Below are 21,393 nucleotides of genomic sequence, written 5' to 3'. Positions count from 1 at the left end.
ATGGTCACATTCCTTGAACTATCAATTGAATTCATTATTTACTTCATTATGTTTTCATTCTAGAAAACTTCCTATACTTGTAAGATTTTTTTGGATTTATTATGTAATTTCATCAGAAGGGTTTAAGATCCTGTATAATAATTATTTTGTAATAATTTATAAGCATTTCATAGACATAAATTTCCATAATGTTAGTAAAAGAATACTGAGTAGAGGGAGAATTATAGAGGAAGAAAAGGAGTAGAATTAATTTTTCAAGAATTGTTTACTTTGAATATGAAAAGCAAAGAACTTCCTGTATCAAGGAGTACAGCATCAGCTATTACTCTGTTAGGGTCATTGCAATAGATGTCATGAACTATTTCAGTGTATTATACCAAATTTGATATCTTAATCCTTAAACTGATAATGAGCCCTTCTAGATCTAAACCAGTTATTCTCTGTAAGAAGAATTTTATGTACTTGTAGAGTACATTAAGAGTTTTAATGCTTTTTAGACTATTACTATAAAATGGAAATGTGTATATTGTAAATGTTAAGCATTAATACAAAATTTTATACCTTCTTGGATAATGCCTATTCAGAATATCCCAAGACCTGCAGTAAAGTATAAAAATATAAAGAGTCATTGTTTACATGAATTCATTTTGGATATTTGGGAAATATTTTTTTTCATGCTGTAACAAAGCTACCAACATTAAGAGGGAAATTACTTAAGATGATCCCTGCCACCTTTTTCTCCCCTTGTAGGCGTCTAACCAAGGAAAATGTGAAGCCTTCTGGAAGACAAATTGGGAAGTTGAGCCACAGCAATCCAACCATTTTGTTTGATTATGTATGTTTTGAGGTTAATATTATTTTCAGGGATTTTTCTTTTTGTTGTCTTTAAATCAGCACGAGTGGAGATAGAATGATATAATTGAAACTGTATGGTAGTTTTAGGGGGAACAGACCTTTAGCAAATGAAATATTATATGGTTATTCTTAAAAAATTAGTATACAATATGTTTAATATAGATACACATTGATCTACTCTTCTAGTGATATGTAACAGTGCTACTATTGTAAACAGACTAACATTGTCTTTCTTATGTACCACATTTTGAGTTCTAGAAACATTAATAAAAAGATGCATTATTTGTTGATTTTAGTTTTAGAAACATTTGAACAGCATTTCATTGTGATTCAAATGGAACACTGTAATATTTAGAAAAAGATTTCTAAACCACATTTAACGTAAGACTAGCCTCTATAATTCTAAAATTCAAGTTTGGATGCCCTGGAATTATCTCCTAATTGGAAAACGTAGCCTAAGATAATATTTTCTAAGGAAAAGATAAAAGAATAGGTTTTATATAAATATACAATGGAAGGAAACATTTTAAGCATTAATTCTTTTGAAAAATAAAAAGATTAGCCATTATTTAGTTAACACAGAAGTTCTTTTGATTAGTTAATACCTTTTATTCTTTGTTGCTGTCTTCCAGATTTTGTCACAAATACAGAAGTATGATAACTTAATAACACCTGTAGTAGATTCATTGAAATACCTCACTTCATTGAATTATGATGTCTTGGCCTGTATCCTTTCAAGTGAAGTAATACATAGATTTCACATTTCATAGATCTTAATAGTGAATGTTTTATTTTCATTCTAAGTTCTTTTAGTAACCATTTGAGGTTAATTCACTTGGCTGATCTGAAGGTTGGTCAGTCAAGGAGCTTGTGTGCGTTTATCTGTGTTTGTAGTGTTAAGTTTACTCAATATCTTTGGTATAGATTCTATCTAGCTGGCTGAAAGATGGAAAAGAGGCTAAAAGAGAACTATAACGAATGTATTTTTCAATAATTTGGAATAACTTGAAGCTAACAATTTACTTTTTTCCGAAGGGGTAGAATTTTTAAAGCGGTCTTTTTTAGAGATGTTAGTGACTTAAAATTTTTTTCTTAATGTATGAAAGATTGTATCATTGAAGCTTTAGCTAATCCAGAAAAGGAGAGAATGAAACACGATGACACAACAATCTCAAGCTGGCTTCAGAGTAAGTATTTTTATTTTTCCAAAGATGAAATTTCTTTCTGTTGTAACTGCCATGCTATGTATTTTATTACCCATGCCAAGAGCCTTGTTTGTCAAGATTTCTTGAGAATATCTAGCCACTCAGATTTTTCTATAGAGGGTCCAAGTCCTTGACTGAGTAAGGAGGTTTGTATGGTAATTATTCATCTTCCAACTCAAGAGGCTGTGATAGAATTTGGGCAAGCATTACTGGGAAGATGAAGGTTCCATCCATTCCATTATTTTAGAGGAATTAATCTTAAGGGAACTGTCCTCTCTTCTCTACTTTTTATCCTGAGGTTCCAGTCATCTTAAAAGAACAAAAACTTGTTTTTTTAACAGAAAACCCCTAGCCTTGTTTTTTTTTTCCCTTATACTTTTGATTTCTAGCAACCAGTTCCATTTTCTTTCAATGTATTTTGTCTTTGATAGTGGAATCTTGCAGTAGTTCCCTATTGCCCTTTGAAGTCTGCAATCTGTAATAAATCATACAAATAAATTCTTTTGGAATCAGGTCCTTACTATACTAGCCTCATCTGTTGCCCTTCCCTAATATTCTAGGTTGCATTAATTAATGCTAACTTCCTGTACTTTCTATGGCCCTTTAGCACGTATTATTCCCTCTACTCAATATACTCTTCCACGCCTACTCATCTCCTCAGACACATTTCCTACTTATTAATTAGATTTCAGCTTAGGGGTCACTTTCTTTGAAAAGCTTTTCCTAGTGACACTCCCACCCAAAAGTCAGAATAAGGTGCCCCTCTTCCCTCTTTGTTGAAGCTTTTTAGTCAGGTTTACTTTAATTATTTTAGTTATTTTAATTTACTTTTCTGTGTCCCTCACTGGACTGTAAACTCCTTGAGGGCAGGACCTGTGTTTTGTCCATTATCCTTTAGGTGCTCAGCAAATAATTTTTGAAAAGGCTGAAGATCACTTAACTTGACTAGGATCTCCTCTTGTCTTAACTGGGATTTTTTTCCTATTCATGATGTGATATGTAAGAACTATTGGCTAAAATTGGTCTTTTGTTTGCTTCTTGGTCTAGCAATGTCTTCTTGCCCCCCTCCCCACAACTAGTGGCATTCACTGTTCTACTCTATACCAACTCTGTGACCATGAGCAAGTTACATGATATATCTGTTCTGAATTTTCCTCATCATTAGGTTTATACCAAGCTGAGATAGATATTGCAAAGATTATATGAGATAATTATATATATTCAATAATAGTGGCTATTATTATAAATTTCCATTCAGTAGCATCAGCAATACAATTTTTCCCACCTCATTTTGTTTTGGAAATTTAGTTGAAAAAAATGACACTTAATATTGTGCTTTTTATTCTATGAACTGTTTTTAAAAAGCCCTTTTTTTATTTCATATAGGTCTGGCTAGTTTCTGTGGTGCAGTTTTTCGTAAATATCCAATTGATCTTGCTGGTCTTCTTCAATATGTGGCTAATCAGCTAAAGGCAGGCAAAAGGTATTCTGGGCAAATTATATGTAAATGAAATTCAATAATTAGAGTACTTCTGGTGGAATTGGGATATTGAGCTTGGTATTATCTTAAAAAACTATTTGCTGGGTGTAGTCTTAAGAGCAGTAGTTGCTCATTTATATGTAATTCTTTAATTAAAAGAAAATAAGAATATAGGGAGTTCCCGTCATGGCTCAGCCAAAACGAATCTGAGTAGCATCCATGAGGATCAGGTTCAATCCCTGGCCTCGTTCAGTGTACTAAGGATCCGTCATTGCCGTGAGCTGTGGTGTAATTCGTGGACCACGGCTCAGATCCCAAGTTGCTGTGGCTGTGGTGTAGGCTGGCAGCTACAGCTCTGGTTGGACCCCTAGCGTGGGAACCTCCATATGCTGTGGATGTGGCCCTAAAAATAGAAGAAAGGAAAGAAAAATATAAACAGAAAGAAATGTAATATTTGGCCATATATGTAACTCATTTAAAAAAAGTTTTTTGGGGCTGGAGCATGGCACATGCGTGGCATATGGAAGTTCCCAGGCCAGGGATTGAATCTGAGCCGCAGTTGTGACCTGTGCCACAGCTGTGACAATGCTGAATCCATAACCCACTGCACCAGGTTGGGGATCGAACTCAAGCTGCTGCAGGGATAATGTCAGATCCTTAACCTGCTGCGCCTCAACAGGAACTCCAAAACTAGCTCATTTTGACTACCTGTTAGGCTTTTGAATAAATGGTTACTAGTAGTATATTGTAAATCCTTTTATGGCAAAACATATTGCACTATTGATTATGCTGCTGGACATTAATTGGCTGTAAAATTGAGCGTTTGGTAGGAATGTATCTGTTTTGAGGGAGTATGTAGTATCTTTGAAGCACACTATTTTTTTTTTTTTGTCTTTTTGCCTTTTCTAGGGCCGCTCCTGTGGCATATGGAGTTCCCAGGCTAGGGGTCTAATTAGAACTGTAGCCACCAGTCTACGCCAGGGCCACAGCAACATGGGATCTGAGCCGCATTTGTGACCTACACCACAGCTCACGACAACGCCAGATCCTTAACCCACTGAGCGAGGCCAGGGATGGAACCAGAAACCTCATGGATACTAGTTGGATTTGTTAACCACTGAACCATGACGGGAACTCCTTTTTTTTTTTTTTTTTAATTTAAACTTTAGCAATAGGTAGAGCTAATCTTCCTTTTGGACATTGTCCTTTTTTTTCTTTAAAAAAATTTTTTTTATCTAATGATTTTAATTTTTTTTACATTATAACTGGTTTACAGTGTTCTGTCAATTTTCTGCTGTACACCATGGTGACCCAGTTACACATACATGTATACATTCTTTTTTCTTACATTATCAGGTTCTATCATAATTGACTAGACATAGTTCCCAGTGCTACACAGCCGGATCCCATTGCTAATCCATCCCGAAGGCAATAGCCTGCATCTATTAACCCCAAGCTCCCAGTCCCTCCCACTTCCTTCCCTTACCCCTTGGCAACCACAAGTCTATTCTCCAAGTCCATGGTTTTCTTTTCTGTGGAAAGGTTCATTTGTGCCTTATATTAGATTCCAGATATAAGTGATATCATATGGTATTTGCCTTTCTCTTTCTGACTTACTTCACTCAGGATGAGAGTCTCTAGTTCCATCCATGTTGCTGCAAATGGCATTTTCTTTATAAATACTGAGTTTTATTATTTTATTCTGGACCAATATAGAGTTTGAATTAGAATGTATATTAAACTCCATCAGCAATAGAGTGACTAGAATCAAAAAACTGGAATTGTTTTCAAAAACTTACTGGTAAGAAAGCAGACAAAAATTTGTAAAGCTATCTGGTGCTCCAAACAAGTATTACCCAAGTAATTCTGTTTTTTTGGTGTATTTTTTGGTCTTTTTTAGGACCGCATCCGAGGTACATGGAAGTTCCCAGGCTAGGGGTAGAATCAGAGCTACAGCTGCTGGCCTGTGCCACAGCCACAGCAACACCAGATCTGAGCTATGTCTGTGACCTATACCATAGCTCATGGCAGTGCCAGGTCCTTAATCCACTGAGTGGGGCCAGGGATCAAACCTGCATCCTCATGGATACTAGTCGGGTTTGTTACCACTGGGCCACAACAGAAACTCCATACCCAAGTAATTCTTGACAGATTATTTTGGTTTAGGGAAAACTTTACAAAAATAATAATTAGGTTCAAGATTTTATGTATGACTGGATCACTTTGCTGTACAGCAGAAATTGGCGCAACATTGTAAATCAACTGTACTTTAATAAAAATGTAAGACTTTTATTAGCATATATTACTTGTTTATACTCATATTGGCCATTCCCATACATTTTACTCTTCTGTGTCTGTATAGGCTGAGAAAACATCGCATTATTTTCACATCTCTAGCTCAGTTTTCTGTATTGTGATAAAGTTTTTGTGATCATCTAATTAAAAGATAGTTTAAAGGAAAAACAAAATCTTTCACTGGCACTTTTTTAAAAATCTTTTTTTATTATTTCTTTTTTTAATTATTCAATGAATTTTATTACATTTATTTCATTGGCACTTGTTGCATACTAATTTGCCTGAGGGCCCTGTTTTCAAAAACTATGTTTAGGGAAGCAAGGCAAGTTGAGAGAGTAAACATTTAACGAGAACCTTATAAAACTGTTCCTTTGTCCACTAACTTGTGCTTTGGGTATACTTAGCTTTACCTTTGGGAAAACATCTGTAACCTGTTTTGTAGGAAAGAATGTTTTCACTTTACCTTTATTACTTAACTAATTAAGGAAGATCTTGGAAGTTTATTTCCATTGACAGTCGTAAACATTGATAATTCAAATACATAACTGGTGGCACAGTAATAAATATGCTTAAGGCAGGCCATTAAACTCTCAGGCTCAAATACCACAACTTGAAACTTGTGTTCCTTTTTTCCTTTTTCCTTCATTCCTTCCAAGTATGTGTGATTGTTTAGAGAGATGATTCTATATCATCAAAAATATATTGGAGTTCTCTTATGGTGCAGTGGTTTAAGGATCTGGCATTGTCACTGCAGTGGCGTGGGTTCAGTCCATGGCCTAAGAACTTCCACATGCCATGGGTACAAACAAATACACACACGCACACCCCATCATGTACTGAAGGAGAAAAAAATGCCATGAAAGACATTGGGTTGACTGATAAAAATGAAGTATAACCTGTAGATCAGTAAAAACGCATTGTATCAGTATTTCCTAACATTGATAACTATGCTGTGGTTATGTAAGAGAATAGCTATATTATTAGGTAATACATTAGGAATTTTAGGTACCTCTAAAATAATGTTTCTTACTAGATAAGTTACTCTCAAATAGTTCAAAAAATTGTGTGTGTGTATGTGTATGAAGATAGGGAGAGAGAGAAAACAAATGATATATTGAACAGGAGTAAAAATGTTAATAGGTGAAGTAGAGGTAAAGGCTATATGAGAGTGCTTTATACTATTTTTATCTTTGTAGCCTATCTGTAAGTTTGAAATTATTTCTAAGTTAAAATTTAAACACATTACATCTCCCAAATACTTTTCAGTATAGTTCTAGGAATGCAGTTTTTCCTTAAAAATCACTTCAGATATTTCTCCCCAATAATTATATATACAAATAATTTAGAGATTCTGAGTATATTAATTACAATTCATTTTTACTTTTATGTTTGAGATTTCAACTATAGACTGTTTCTTATTTTTCCTAAATAGTTTTGACCTGCTTATATTGAAAGAAGTGGTACAAAAAATGGCAGGAATAGAAATTACGGAAGAAATGACAATGGAGCAGCTAGAGGCCATGACTGGTGGAGAGCAACTAAAAGCTGAGGTGAGAGTTGCTACTTTTGTTCATTGACTTAAAATTCAAAATGTATGCATGCTCATAATAAAGAATTTAAACAGCACATAAGTACATAAAGCTAAATGTCAAAGCCATACATGTCCTCCTCTTACAATCGCCCCCACCTCCCTTTAAAAAATTGTGATATACTAATTTAAGCTTTAAAAAAAACTGAAAGTATGAAAGAGAGTAAGACTCTGTAAGGGAAATAAATATCAAATCTTCTGTGATCCTCAGAACTCTTAACTGGCATAAATCTGTTAAATCTGCTCCACATTAACTAAAAAGGGGCTGCACGGTAGAAAATGGAAAATACATAAAAGTTTAAAGACACTTGACAGTTATCTTTAATTCAGTGACTAAAGTAAGTGGCAGTAAAATAAATTTGAAAAAAGAGGTAAGGAATATAGAGTGTCTGAGTTTTTTTATCTTCAGGATTGTATCTGAATGTTTTCTTTTCTTTTCTTTTCTTTTTTTTTTTTTTTCCAGATCAGATAGCATGCATTATGTACTGGGACACTGGTAAATTTATGTCTTCTCTTTTTGCAGGGTGGTTATTTTGGCCAGATAAGAAACACTAAAAAATCTTCCCAGAGATTAAAGGATGCACTATTAGACCATGATCTTGCTCTTCCTCTCTGTTTGCTTATGGCTCAGCAGAGGAATGGGGTAATCTTTCAGGAAGGTGGAGAGAAACATTTGAAACTTGTGGGAAAACTCTATGATCAGGCAAGTTAAAGCCACCTTATGTTTCTGTGGATTTTTTTTTTGGCTGCGCCCACAGTGTGTGAAAGTTCCTGGGATAGGGATCGAACCCAAGGCACAAGAGTGACAATGCCAGATCTTTAACCCACTGAGATACTGGGGAACTCCCTGTGGATTTTTTTAATTATGATAATTGAAAATATAGAATGTGATATAATTTGAAAAATGTTGCTTTGCACATCATATGATATAGATGTGTGTATACATCTATATCATATATATAAAATAGACATTCTGGAAATAGGGACTATTTCTGTGTGAATTAATGAATTATGATATTTAAGAAATGGCTATAGGAAATGTAGGAATATGTAGAAGGTATTCAGTTAAGTAGAGAACTTCAAGTTGTTTGCTTTCATATATTTTTTGATCTCTGAAAATTTGGAATTTCAATTACAAGGTAGATAAGAACTTTATAAAGCATATTTTAAAATGTATTTTAAATATTAAGCACCAAAACCTATGATTAGCCTAAAAAAATGTGTTTAACCATCACTCACTATATTACAAAAAAATAAAAAAATCATGTATATCTTACAAAGTTTTCATCTTTTAAGGGCCAGAGAATTGGCTTGTATGTACATAAAACTGTTCTATGTGATAGATAAATATATTCTACTGCTAAAAGTGATCAACAATAATAGCCTGGAACTTGAGACTTTGATTGACTATTAAAGTCTTAGGTTAGTCAACTCTTTAGGACTTGGGGGTCTTTTTTGTAATATGGTTATATGATTAAGTTTGTAGATTGTCTCCAAAGTTCTTTCAAGTAGTAAAATTTGAATTCTTATTGGTTAAACAAAATATTGTTAAAATAACATATCTTAGTTATTTTAGAAAATGTTATGTTGGTTCTGTAAAATGGTAATACATTTGTGTTTTTTGTCTTATTTTTAAAATTTAGTGTCATGATACCCTGGTACAATTTGGTGGGTTTTTAGCATCTAATCTAAGCACAGAAGATTATATAAAGCGAGTGCCTTCAATTGATGTGCTCTGTAATGAATTTCACACACCCCATGATGCAGCATTTTTCCTGTCTAGACCAATGTATGCACATCATATTTCGGTAAGTATAAGTATCTTTGCTGCCATTCAAGGATGATTCCACATTGCCTGTTACTTTTTTATTTGTAAATGCATTTTAAGTTGACATTAATATAGATTATGTCTCTTAGAGTTACTCTTGTGTTAATACTTAGCTGTGAGCAGTGGACAATGAAAATACCCCTTTAAAAAGCAAGTTTTACTAGTTCTATAATTTTACGGTTACTACACCGATTGTCCAAGTTGATGTCTTATGGGTCCTCTGGAACTAATTCTCAAACATTAGTGTAGATCACCAGGGAATTAGAGAATAATCACCATTGAAGCATCTTGGAAACTCAACCTGATATCTACAAATTCTAATTTAGTAACTTGAATGATACCCGGGGATTTTTATTTGTTTATTTATTTTTTAAGAAGCACTAGATGATTCTGATGTAGGCAAATATAGTACATCATTCTGAGAAACACTCCTGTTTCTCTGAATACAGAGAATCCTGTTTCCTCAGTGACAGTATCCTTGTCAGATAGTTGACTTGCTATCACGCATACTGCCTTGAAAGAATTAAAGACAAATTGACAGACCTAATGATCCCTAAACATTTTGGAAACCCTTGCACTCTCTGTTGTGTAACTTCTAGAAAAGGTATATTTATGGTTCTTGTTTTATTTCTCTCCACCTAAATGATACAACTGAAAACAAACAACAAAAAGCAAACTGAAAATCCTCCCAAGCAATAGTATCCCATTAATGACTACTGACATTTAAGTAAGAATGTGGGGAAAGAGGAGACAGCCCTCCCTTCTCTTCTTTACCTGCCACCTGGATTCTGCCCTTTCAAAGCTCTTACCTCTTTTTTGCTTTTTAGGGCTGCATGTGTGGCGTATGAAATTCTCAGGCTAGGGGTTGGATTGGAGCTACAGCTGCTGGTGTACGCCACAGCAATACGCCACAGCAATGCAGGATCTGAGCTGCGTCTGTGACCTACACCACAGCTCATGGCAACTCCGGATCTTCGACCCACTGAGCAAAGCAAGGGATGGAACTGAAATCTTCGTGGATACTAGTTGGATTTGTTTCCGCTGTGCCACAACGGGAATTCCAAAGCTCTTACCTCTAATAGGAATTATTTTTCCTTTTCCCTCAGGGCCGTTGTCAGTCCTCTATTTGGAAACTGTGGTACTTCTCCACTCTTACTGGAGCCCCAGCATATTCTTCATTTTTTTGTAGCCTTGGATTCTGGCCCTGTTGTTATTTTTCAGTCTGTATTGTGCAGGGCTTTTACTTCATATTTTGGGGAAGATCTTTGTCATTTCTCCTAAACTAGGATCCCTTCTTTATTCCCAGTAGGAATATACAAGGCTGTGCTGTAGAGGTATGGAAAAGGGTGCTGAGAAATTTGGAGTCTAATTGACCATTTAATCAGCCATCAGCTTTTAGCGTTTATATATCAACTGCTGTAGTCTCACATTTGCCTCTAACAACTAACCATATTAATTGATTCAGTTATCACTTATAATACTGTGCTATACTCTCTAGAGGGAAAAAGGGAATAAGGGAGTAGGATTGGGTCCTACTCCTTTAGACTCAATCCAAAAAAAATTGTTATGCTCTCTTTGTATAGTTATGTCTTGTGTTGTTGCCCCACCCCACAGTAGATTAGTCTCAGCTATACAGCAGGGGACCTGATTTCTTCAAGGATTGAGGCGGGAGAATTGCTTCATCTAAGAAATTCTGACCTGCCCTGTGCTATACTGAGAAGTAAACACAAATTAGTGATGTTGAACCCTAGCAAACAGGAACACCTGGTTGCTCAAGATTTCTAGATCAGAAAATCAACCAGGTCGTTCATACCAAGCTACCTTTCCTGTAGTCTGTGTAAAATATTGTGTCTTTTGTCATTTAAGAGATACAAATATCTGAACAAACAAATTTCTCTCTCAGGTTGAAGAAGAAAACAGAACCGTACAGAGGTGGCTATACAAACAAGTCAGAGATAGGTCACATGCCACCCTCTGGAAAGGGAGTTCCTTGGGAACCTTGGTTACACTGGATTGAGCATCCAAGCTTCCCTAGGGATCTTTGCTTTTGCCTCTTAGTATTAGTGGGCTGCTGGTTTCCTTCCGTAAATTGACTACTGGCAGGCTTTCATGGGAATAATTCAGCCATCCAAACACTGCTCAGATTATTAGGCCAACAGGAACTTTTGAACAGCGATTAGAAGTACAGCAGTAGCAGTGGATATCAGCTCTGTCACATAGGTCTAGTTTCCTAGGTGACTTAAGATGTGGAGCTGTTACACTTCTCCATTTGACTGAAGATGTGAGCTTAAAGAGTGGTTAAACAGACTTTAGACAAGGAAATATTCATGAAGTATAGCTGTCTTTTCTGATCAAGCCTATTTTTTTCCCAACTAGATAGGAGCTAGGGGGTACCTAGCAATAGAAGTCACAGATTCGGAACCAAAGGATTGGGGAGAGGGCTATCATGTAACAAACACTCTCATACCTGTAACCTAATTTCCACTTTTAATTGTTGATACCTACCTTGCAACACTGGTTTGAAAGAGCGGCTTTTCTCCCAGTTCATATTCTAAATATTGCCCAAATTAGGTAAATAGGCTATCTTATGCAGGTAATTTGAGCACTGTTTTATTCTACATTTTGTTAGAAGTTCAACAGATGTTACTCTGCATACATAGATTCATATTAGTTGCCGTCAGTAGGGCCCGCCCTCAAAAATTTAAAAGTCTTTCTTATCCCAGCTCCTATTCTGTCTCTGTCATAAGTAATAGTCTTTATAGCTTTGTCACCTGTGTGGCTTCAGTAGTTATCAGCATGCTCTCTAACATGGGAATAATAGGACATAAATTTTCCCACTCATAAATTAATTACATGATTCTCAAAGCCTGCTTGGGGTACCCTGTGGAACAAAGAGTATTTGTTACACCTTCAATCCACTGAGCCTGGGGTATGGCGGCATCAGGAGGGACGGCAGCTGGGCTGTAAGGAGCCAAGACTCTTTGCCTATGATGATGCAGAAGTGGAAGCAGAACCTTTGACTTCTGACCTTCTAGTTCTGAGTTCCATGTTTAGCACAGACTGAATGATTTAAGTGCTTTTCTAACATATAGAAGAAGCTAGTTTTAGATTTCCTTTTAGGTTCATCTTCAGGGATGATGCCTAACCCAGATGGTTTTCTGGGTGACAGCTCTTTCATCTTAAAGAGACTGAAGAATGTGAGACAATAGTAACAACTCACTCCACGTTGTATTACTTTCTTTTTTACATTTGGCATATATTCTGTGAACTAATATGTAGACCCTCCCATTGTACTAACATTTTCTTTTTCTCATATAATTAGTTATGGCCTTCCTCTGACTCTTCCCCCCAATTAGGATAAACCAATCAGGGAAAAAAAAAATCTGTAGTAAGTCACTTGCCATATGCTTTAAATTCCAGTATACCATAGCCATTTATAGAAAATCTTATTTAGCTTAGCAGTAGAGTGACCAGTTTGTCCTGGTTTGCCTGGTTATTTTCCAGTTTTAGCATTATAGTCTTGCATCCTGAGAAACCTCTCAATCACTGGCAAACCTAGACAGTTGGTCACCCTACTTAGTGGTCTTATGGTAATGTTCTGATAACCTTTCTTTGTGTTGATCCACCATTTTTGGGGGGTGTGCTTACGGCATGTGGAAGTTCCTGGGCCAGGGATTGAACCTGAGACACAGCAGTGTCAACACCAAATCCTTTAACTGCTAGACCACCAGGGAACTCCTGATCCAGCTTTTTATTATTTTTTTGCTTTTTAGGACTGCTCCAGTGGTATATGGGAGTTCCCAGGCTAGGGGTCAAATCGGAGCTGCAGCCTAAGCCACAGCCACGGCAATGCCGGATCCTTAACCCACTGAGAAAGGCCAGAGATCAAACCCACGTTCTCATGGATACTAGTCAGGTTCTTAACTTGGTGATCTGCAGTGGGAACTCCCTGATCCAGCTTCTTAATTGACAAATTGTAACAGCTGATAAGGGCTACATGCAGTGATAAAACATTCTGTCTTAGTTGGCTGTTACTAGTTCCATTCTGCCTCTTTACTAGTGTTAAGACCCTCTGCTTGGTTCTTTTATTTATTTATTTATTTAATCTTTTTGCCATTTCTTGGGCTGCTCTCACGGCATATGGAGGTTCCCAGGCTAGGGGTCGAATCAGGGCCATAGCCTCTGGCCTATGCTAGAGCCACTGCAACGTGGGATCTGAGCCATGTCTGCAACCTACACCAAAGCTCAGGGCAACACCGGTTCCTTAACCCACTGAGCAAGGCCAGGGATCAAACCTGTAACCTCATGGTTCCTAGTCAGATTCGTTAACCACTGAGCCATGATGGGAACTCCTGCTTGGTTCCTTTAAAAAGCAGGAGTTCCTCTCAAAAGTTAGTTCCTCTCAAAAGCGGGGGTGGAAACCCTACATGTTCAATCCTTGAGAGGGGGAAAAGGGCAGGGGCCCCACATAGTCTCTTCAGTTACTCAACAGGTCAGATGCAATAAAAATATTTTGAAAAGCTCTTACCTAGTGAGCACACAGGACTATATTGAAACAGCTTCCAGGGATGATTCATCTTAAAAGAAATGTTCTTGGTAAGAAATTAGAATTACTACAACAGTTTTGTTTGCTCATCTTTTGATTCTTGAAAAGGGAACCTATGTTTTTACATTATGAAAATCAGTGCTATGAATTATGTTGTATGTGTGTGTTTTTACTTTTTATCTCCAGTCAAAGTATGATGAACTTAAAAAATCAGAGAAGGGAAGTAAACAGCAACATAAAGTTCATAAGTACATTACATCATGTGAAATGGTGATGGCTCCTGTCCATGAAGCAGTGGTTTCCTTACATGTTTCCAAGGTCTGGGATGACATCAGCCCTCAATTCTATGCCACATTCTGGTCGTTGACAATGTATGACCTTGCAGTTCCACATACCAGCTATGAACGGGAAGTCAATAAACTTAAAGTCCAGATGAAAGCAATTGATGACAATCAGGAAATGGTAGGTTTTTGTTCTAGTAGCACAAATACAGTAACTTCATGGTATTAACTCAACATTAGCCATACTTTGGAATTGTGCTAGCTCAGGTTCCTATCTTCTTATGCAAAATTTTTTGAGTGGGGTTAGAGGTGAGCTCTTAATTGGTGAGGGCAAGGGCGTGGTGAGGGCATGGAGGTTATGATCAATCAAAAGATATTTGAGTTTGCATTTCTACTGAAGGCTATGTTAGCAACTTAAAATGATCCATGTAACTCCAATTGCAAGGGCAATAGATGTTTGCAGAATGAGAATTCTTTAGGGGAAAGCTTTATTAAAGAGGTGAGTCTTGAACTGGGTAGATTTTGGGAATGTGGTGGCAAATTGGCCACTCTAGAGCTTTCCCAAAGGTATGAAGTAGTCTAAAGAGACTACTTTTACTTTACTCAGTGGGCTTAATGATAAATTTGAATGGTTAAAATGTGGTCAGATGATGTAGAGTGGTTAAAGTTAGAAAAGAAAGCTTTATAAAATTGAGAGCTATTTTAGATTCTTGAACAGGGAAGTGATAATGGTAAAAAAAATGGTACTTTAGAAAGATTATTTGTGACAGTGGTATGAGGGATACGAGGAAGGGACTGGCATTAGGCTGGAGACCAGCTAGGTGGCTTTTTGGGTAATTCATTATGAAGTACTGAGAGCATAGGCTATGGTGGAAGTAGTGGGAATGCAAAAGATTTGTAAGCAATTGGAATATTGGAATGGAGAAGGAAGGATCAAAGATGACTCCATGCCTCAGACTAAAAGTACCAATGTTGAGAAGGTAGCATGTTTTGATAGTGTACAAAGACTGATTTTGTCTTGGATTTGTTGAATGGAAGTGAAAGCACATCCGTGTGGACTCCTGAACATCCCTGTTGAATTAGTATAAAATATCAGCATCTATCTCTGAATTTTTTAATTAAAAGAAGAGGAAGTAATGTGCCTGTAGTTAGAAAAGTATCTAACTTATACTTTGTAGCCTCCAAATAAAAAGAAAAAAGAGAAGGAGCGATGTACTGCCCTTCAGGACAAGCTTCTTGAAGAAGAAAAGAAACAGATGGAACATGTACAGCGAGTTCTACAGAGACTGAAACTGGAAAAGGACAACTGGCTTTTAGCAAGTATGTTGCTGAAATTGTTAAATTCTTGCTACTGCTACATTACAGAAGCAAACCTTTGTAACTTTGGAGGTGTTGAAGTGTATTGTTTGTATTTCAATTCAGTGTTTACTATCCCATTCTATTCATTAATGCAGAGTTGACTTCACAAGTTCACTGAAGGAACTGATTTAATTTGCTGGTAAAATTAACTTTAACTACAATATTGGCAGCTTATCATTCAACTTTTGTGTATAAAATCATATTTCTGGAGAAATTATAGGTAGAAAAATGTCCACAGAGTGAAAATGAAAGTCTTATCCCAGGCATGACCTTTTGGTTACAAACTATAAATAGTTTGGTTTTATAGCATTCTCTACACTAAAGTTTATGTTGTCATGTTTAGTGACCTTGAGGCACTTGAGGAAGAAGTTTACCACTTAATATATTCTTCCCTTATTTTTAGAATCTACCAAAAATGAGACCATCACAAAATTTCTACAGCTGTGTATATTTCCTCGATGTATTTTTTCAGCAATTGATGCTGTTTACTGTGCTCGTTTTGTTGAATTGGTACATCAACAGAAAACTCCAAATTTTTCCACACTTCTTTGCTATGATCGAGTAAGTTCTTTTTTTTGCAACCTTTAAAAAAAGTCTCACACAAAGATAGCTAAAGATTTTAGTCTGTAGAGGTATTATTGTGTGTGTGGTTAAAAGCATGAACTCGAGAGCCAAGTGCCTGAACTTGAATCCTAACTCTGCTACTTTCTAGCTATATGATCTTTGGCAAGTTTTTTTTAACCTCTCTGTGCCTCAGTTTTCTATCTGTAAAATGGGATAATAGTATCTACTTCATAAGATTGTTGTGAGAATTACATGAGTCAATACACATAAAAGCACTTTGAATAGTGCCTGATACATAATAAGCACCCCTAGTTAATCTGTTAACTCAGCATTCTGGTTTATATGTTTGTCATAATAGGCAGAACTCTCTTTTCCATTCTTAACTTTCACCCCCTCAAAAAACAACGAAAAACCCTTACACTTTTGCACATATATAAAAGCAGGGATGCTTTTCAATATGGCCACATTCACAGATTTTTATATCTGGCTTTTTTTCTTAATAATAAATTACTGCATTTGTGGTTTAAAAGTGTAATATATGTTACAGCCTGTCAGCTGCCTATTTCTAGTTTCTGTCATCTTTGCCTCTGCTTACTATCACCTTAACCCCAGTAATATTTATGGCTAAGTCTTTCTTAAAAGAAGTTATAATGTAATAGTCATGATAGTTTTTTCTTCTGTCATTGTAGATCAGCTTTCTTTTTTTTTTTATAAAAGTGCTTTTTTTTTTTCTTGTTATTGTTGCTTTATGAATGTACTATTTCCTTACAAAAGCCAAACATTTTAAAGGTCTCTGGAATTGTGAATATAAAAGGGGAAGATGTGCTTTGACTAAACTTACCTGTTTATTATGATTTGCTATTGCATAATCTTTTAATATTTTGAACTAATTTTGACCTTGATTTGTTTTTATTTTTCACACATTGTTTTCTGTAGGTTTTCTCTGATATAATTTACACAGTTGCAAGCTGTACTGAAAATGAAGCTAGTCGATATGGGAGATTCCTATGCTGCATGTTAGAGACCGTGACCAGGTGGCACAGTGATAGAGCCACGTATGAAAAGGTATGACTAACAAATAGTCTTATATTTTACCCATCTATACAATGACCACTTCCAGTAATCTCTGGGTTGTTCAGTTTTAAAAGGGAAGCTGAGTTTAAGGCTCAATTGTAAAACAGTGTTTAAAATTTAAGCATAATTCATTCGTTATTTTTAAAATGCTCTATTTTTTTAAAATCCTGTCTCAAACTGACATTCCAAATTAATACCATTGAGTAAGCTGAATATTTCTGTGAAAACTACCTATCATTCAAATATATATGTTTTCACAGGGAATCATTAATGTAGTCTACTTAGGTTTCAGCTTTTGCTATTTTGGAGGACAGGATTTTTCTTTAAAAGTGACAGACTTTTTTTTTCCCCCCCCTGTAGGAATGTGGGAATTATCCAGGATTTCTTACTATATTACGGGCAACTGGATTTGATGGTGGAAATAAAGCTGATCAGTTAGATTATGAAAATTTTCGACATGTTGTACATAAATGGCATTACAAACTAACCAAGGTAAGAAAAAAATTGTATTTCTTAAAGGTGTTTTTTTCTCTTCATAATTATCCTTTTATAGTAACAGATCTTAAAATGTTTGTTGTAGGCATCGGTACATTGCCTTGAAACAGGCGAATATACTCACATCAGGAATATCTTGATTGTGCTAACAAAAATACTTCCTTGGTACCCAAAAGTTTTGAATCTTGGTCAGGCTTTGGAAAGAAGAGTGCATAAAATCTGCCAAGAGGAAAAAGAGAAGAGGCCAGATCTATATGCATTGGCTATGGGGTAACACAAATTATACTTTAATGTGATTTATGAGACTAGATTACAGAAGGATTCTGAAGACTTTAAAATGTTTTACAGTGTTGAAGTTTATCTTCTGCTTTACTTCAGGAGATTATGGGAGATTATGCGATCATGTTCCCACAGGCTGGTGAGAGTTGTCACTTCTGATTATCAGCTTCCGGTCTATACTGGATGATAGTTACAAAAGTCATATAATATGTCTTGATTTGGAGGAAATGTAATTTTATCATCAGTTAGCAGATCTTCAGTAGTGAAAAAAAGGCACTTTAGTTGAAGGATTAGTATACATTGAAATTTTCATTTTTAAGAAATGATCTAGGGCTCTTAGTAAAGACCTTCAGGAACTTTCTGAAAATTAATACTTTTCATTCTCTGAAACCAAGTAGCAGAGTGAATAACTTGCTAATTTTATTCTTTTAAACCCCATGTTTGTGCTTTTTGATTTGTATTTGTATATTTAAACACTTTGTGCGACTTTCAGCTACTCTGGGCAGTTGAAAAGTAGAAAGTCATACATGATACCTGAAAATGAATTTCATCACAAAGACCCCCCTCCGAGGAATGCAGTTGCCAGTGTACAAAATGGGCCTGGTGGTGGGCCTTCTTCTTCATCGATAGGAAGTGCATCTAAATCAGATGAAAGCAGTACTGAGGAGACTGGTATGCTTATTTGTAGAAATTTATAAGTAATACATTTTATTTCAAAAGTGTTTAAAATATTCTGTATCACATGACAAGTAAAATGCTTGATTAGTAATCCTTTTTAATTCCCTAAGTAGAAGTATATAACTTAAGACATAATCAGCCTTTTCTTGCTTTTGTCTCTAATGATTTTGCTGTAAAATTGTAGTTTATTTATATCTAGGGGCTTGTCAAATAAAACCTTACCTTTATTTCAGATAAATCAAGGGAGAGATCTCAGTGTGGTGTGAAAGCTGTTAATAAAGCTTCTAATGCCACACCGAAAGGGAATTCAAGCAATGGAAATAGTGGCTCTAACAGGTAGGAACACTGTGCTGTATGTCAAAATCCTGATTTCTAATGTGATTAGCCTCAGTAGACATGGATGAAAGAGTGATAGTTGAATACTATGAAAGTCATTTATTTTGGACTTAGAAATTTTGTATATACCACTATTTTGATAATGTGTTTGCCATCTTCATGTTTTTTATAATACTGAGGCTGACTTTATTTCCTTTGTTGGAATATGCAGGGGAGTGAAGTTAAAATTTTTTTTAGTACTGAGAGTGTTTGCTGTGGAAAGTCTGTGTAAGGATAATTAATATAAGAAAAGCCTATACTGAGTTAGACCAGTGATCCATCCAGCCAAGTAATCCAGTTCCTGATAGTAACACCCTTAGTTGGCTTAAGGGAAAGTTTTTGGTTGTTACTTTGTAATCGAAAGGTTATGAACATATACAAAAAGGTCTGATGTCACTCTAATCAGTCTTCATAATCTACTCTTTGTGAATGTGGTTATTATTTATTGGATAAGGAAGTGCTTCCTTTTTACTTGTCTTAAAGTTGTCCTTTAGTTTTCAAAGGGCTCCTCTTAGTTCTGGAATTTTGAAGCCAGTAGAAACTGTTTATGATTTATAATATATTGAATATATTTTATGACCATTTGTCTTAAAATCTGATGTTTTTATTCTTAAGCAGCAAAACTGTTAAAGAAAATGACAAAGAAAAAGGGAAAGAGAAAGAAAAAGAGAAAAAAGAAAAGACTCCAGCTACTACTCCAGAGGCCAGAGTACTTGGTAAAGATGGTAAAGAAAAACCGAAGGAAGAACGACCAAACAAAGATGAAAAAGCAAGAGAAACGAAGGAAAGAACACCTAAGTCTGACAAAGAGAAAGAAAAATTCAAGAAGGAAGAAAAGGCTAAAGATGAGAAATTCAAGACCACTGTACCCAACGTAGAATCAAAGTCGACACAAGAAAAGGAAAGGGAGAAGGAACCATCCAGAGAAAGAGATATAGCAAAGGAAATGAAATCAAAGGAAAATGTTAAAGGAGGAGAGAAAACACCAGTTTCTGGGTCCTTGAAGTCACCTGTTCCCCGATCAGATATTGCAGAGCCTGAAAGGGGCAAGTTTGTCTTCCTTTGTATTTGTTTTTGATTGTTGTAATATAAAGTTGCTTTTTGTCTTATTGTTTTTGCAAGTTATCTAGGGACTTTTCTAGGGAGAACTAAGACTTGGTAACCTTAGAAGTTGGTGATTTTTTTAAAAGTGGAAAAAGTGAAAATATACCATATTGTGACTATTTCTTTTTGTCCCAACAGAACAGAAACGTCGTAAAATTGATACCCACCCTTCTCCATCACATTCCTCAACAGTAAAGGTTAGTATAGCCTGAGGAAGGCAACGTCCATGTTAGGCTCACCTGTTTGGAATACGTGTCCTGACTTCCTTCAAGTCTTGTGCCAAGTATTCACTGGAGCCACTGGAGGTTTTATATTGCTTTAGAAAATGAAATTTTTACATATTGGTTGACTGATATTTTTTCCTATTGAGTATTTTTATTATAAAAATATTACAACTTCAAGGACCTAGCACTAATTTTGTAGCATTTCAAAGTGCAAGAGAAATTTTACCCAGAAGTGCCTCACTGCTTTAAGCAGTCTTTTTTGGAGTGCAATGGTAGCTACAAGCAAATGAATCTTTTCAGCAGAATGAAGCCTATTTTTCAGCATAAATATTGAAGAATATATAGCACTGAAGACTTCCTGGATGATACAGGATAAACAAGATACCTCTGAATTCATCATGCTTCTTGATGAGCATCATACCGATGTGTGCCTTCTAAGAAGGAGTCTTGAAAGGAGTTCCATTTTAAAGTCTCCTTGGTGATCAGTTCTCCTGTAGTTGTGTATATTCAGTGAGCATGCAGCTTCTGTTGTATCTTCCCTTGGAGGTTTGTTTATACCCATTGGGTTCCCAACAAGTTGAACCTTGCGTTACGATAAAAGCAGATGTGGCATCCAATCCTACCACCCAGCAAAGAGAAACCCCAGGCATTCAACTGCAGCACAAAATCGTGGGTGTAGCCTTCTTGAAGACTCAGGGTAGCCATTCCTTGCTCCATATTTAATTTTAATTCTAAAGTCATCTAATTTCATGGAATCTTTGAATTTGCAGTACGTTGAACTTTTAAACCTGTAAGTTAACTAATTCTTCGTTAAGAGCACTGTGGTGGAATACTGTAATTGATTTCCTTTTCTTTCTTTTTTTTAAGTGCTTTTTTTTGTGGGAGGTATGAGATTCACCATTAGAGGCACTTTGCAAAAAAGTAATTACTCTTTTATAGAATACTTTCTGTTATCTTGTTTATGTAATGCCACTGAGTTTTCTGGCTAGGTTAAAATATGTGTATATTTGTGTTAGAGTCACAAGTAAAGTAAATTTGAAACCTCCCTATTAAAAAAAAACTATGAAAGTATATGACAATGTTGTTCTTCCACAGTGATCTCCACTATTTTAAACTTTTTGTGGAGAAAAAATGTTTTGCTTTCCTAAGCTTCTTAATATTAC

At 35.7% G+C, this 21,393-nt stretch overlaps 1 protein-coding gene across 12 annotated transcripts in view; it reads left to right on the top strand.

Moving 5' to 3' along the window:
- Positions 1-21,393, top strand: part of THOC2 (THO complex subunit 2) — a 114,455-nt gene that overhangs the window by 75,414 nt on the left and 17,648 nt on the right. For 4 of the 12 annotated variants that reach the window (XR_007132760.1, XM_047763940.1, XM_047763944.1 and 1 more), the window contains exons 16-32: positions 751-847; positions 1,488-1,581; positions 1,962-2,042; positions 3,447-3,543; positions 7,268-7,385; positions 7,947-8,126; positions 9,067-9,231; positions 13,984-14,259; positions 15,257-15,398; positions 15,841-15,998; positions 16,938-17,066; positions 17,436-17,567; positions 17,656-17,840; positions 18,343-18,521; positions 18,761-18,863; positions 19,518-19,948; positions 20,145-20,203. Coding sequence is in view for 8 of the 12 variants with exons in the window: in XM_047763940.1 (XP_047619896.1) it covers positions 751-847; positions 1,488-1,581; positions 1,962-2,042; positions 3,447-3,543; positions 7,268-7,385; positions 7,947-8,126; positions 9,067-9,231; positions 13,984-14,259; positions 15,257-15,398; positions 15,841-15,998; positions 16,938-17,066; positions 17,436-17,567; positions 17,656-17,840; positions 18,343-18,521; positions 18,761-18,863; positions 19,518-19,948; positions 20,145-20,203 (2,626 nt within the window). In the remaining 4 variants the exon portion in view is untranslated. Of the gene's footprint in view, positions 1-750; positions 848-1,487; positions 1,582-1,961; positions 2,043-3,446; positions 3,544-7,267; positions 7,386-7,946; positions 8,127-9,066; positions 9,232-13,983; positions 14,260-15,256; positions 15,399-15,840; positions 15,999-16,937; positions 17,067-17,435; positions 17,568-17,655; positions 17,841-18,342; positions 18,522-18,760; positions 18,864-19,517; positions 19,949-20,144; positions 21,000-21,393 lie in introns of all 12 variants that reach the window. The other 8 variants (XM_047763945.1, XM_047763942.1, XM_047763943.1 and 5 more) reach the window with 5 other exon arrangements.

The sequence above is a fragment of the Phacochoerus africanus genome, chromosome X, assembly GCF_016906955.1.
Source record: "Phacochoerus africanus isolate WHEZ1 chromosome X, ROS_Pafr_v1, whole genome shotgun sequence".
Taxonomy (NCBI): Eukaryota; Metazoa; Chordata; class Mammalia; order Artiodactyla; family Suidae; genus Phacochoerus; species Phacochoerus africanus.
Note: the sequence above shows the minus strand (reverse complement) of the source record. Positions and strands in the feature narration are given on the sequence as shown.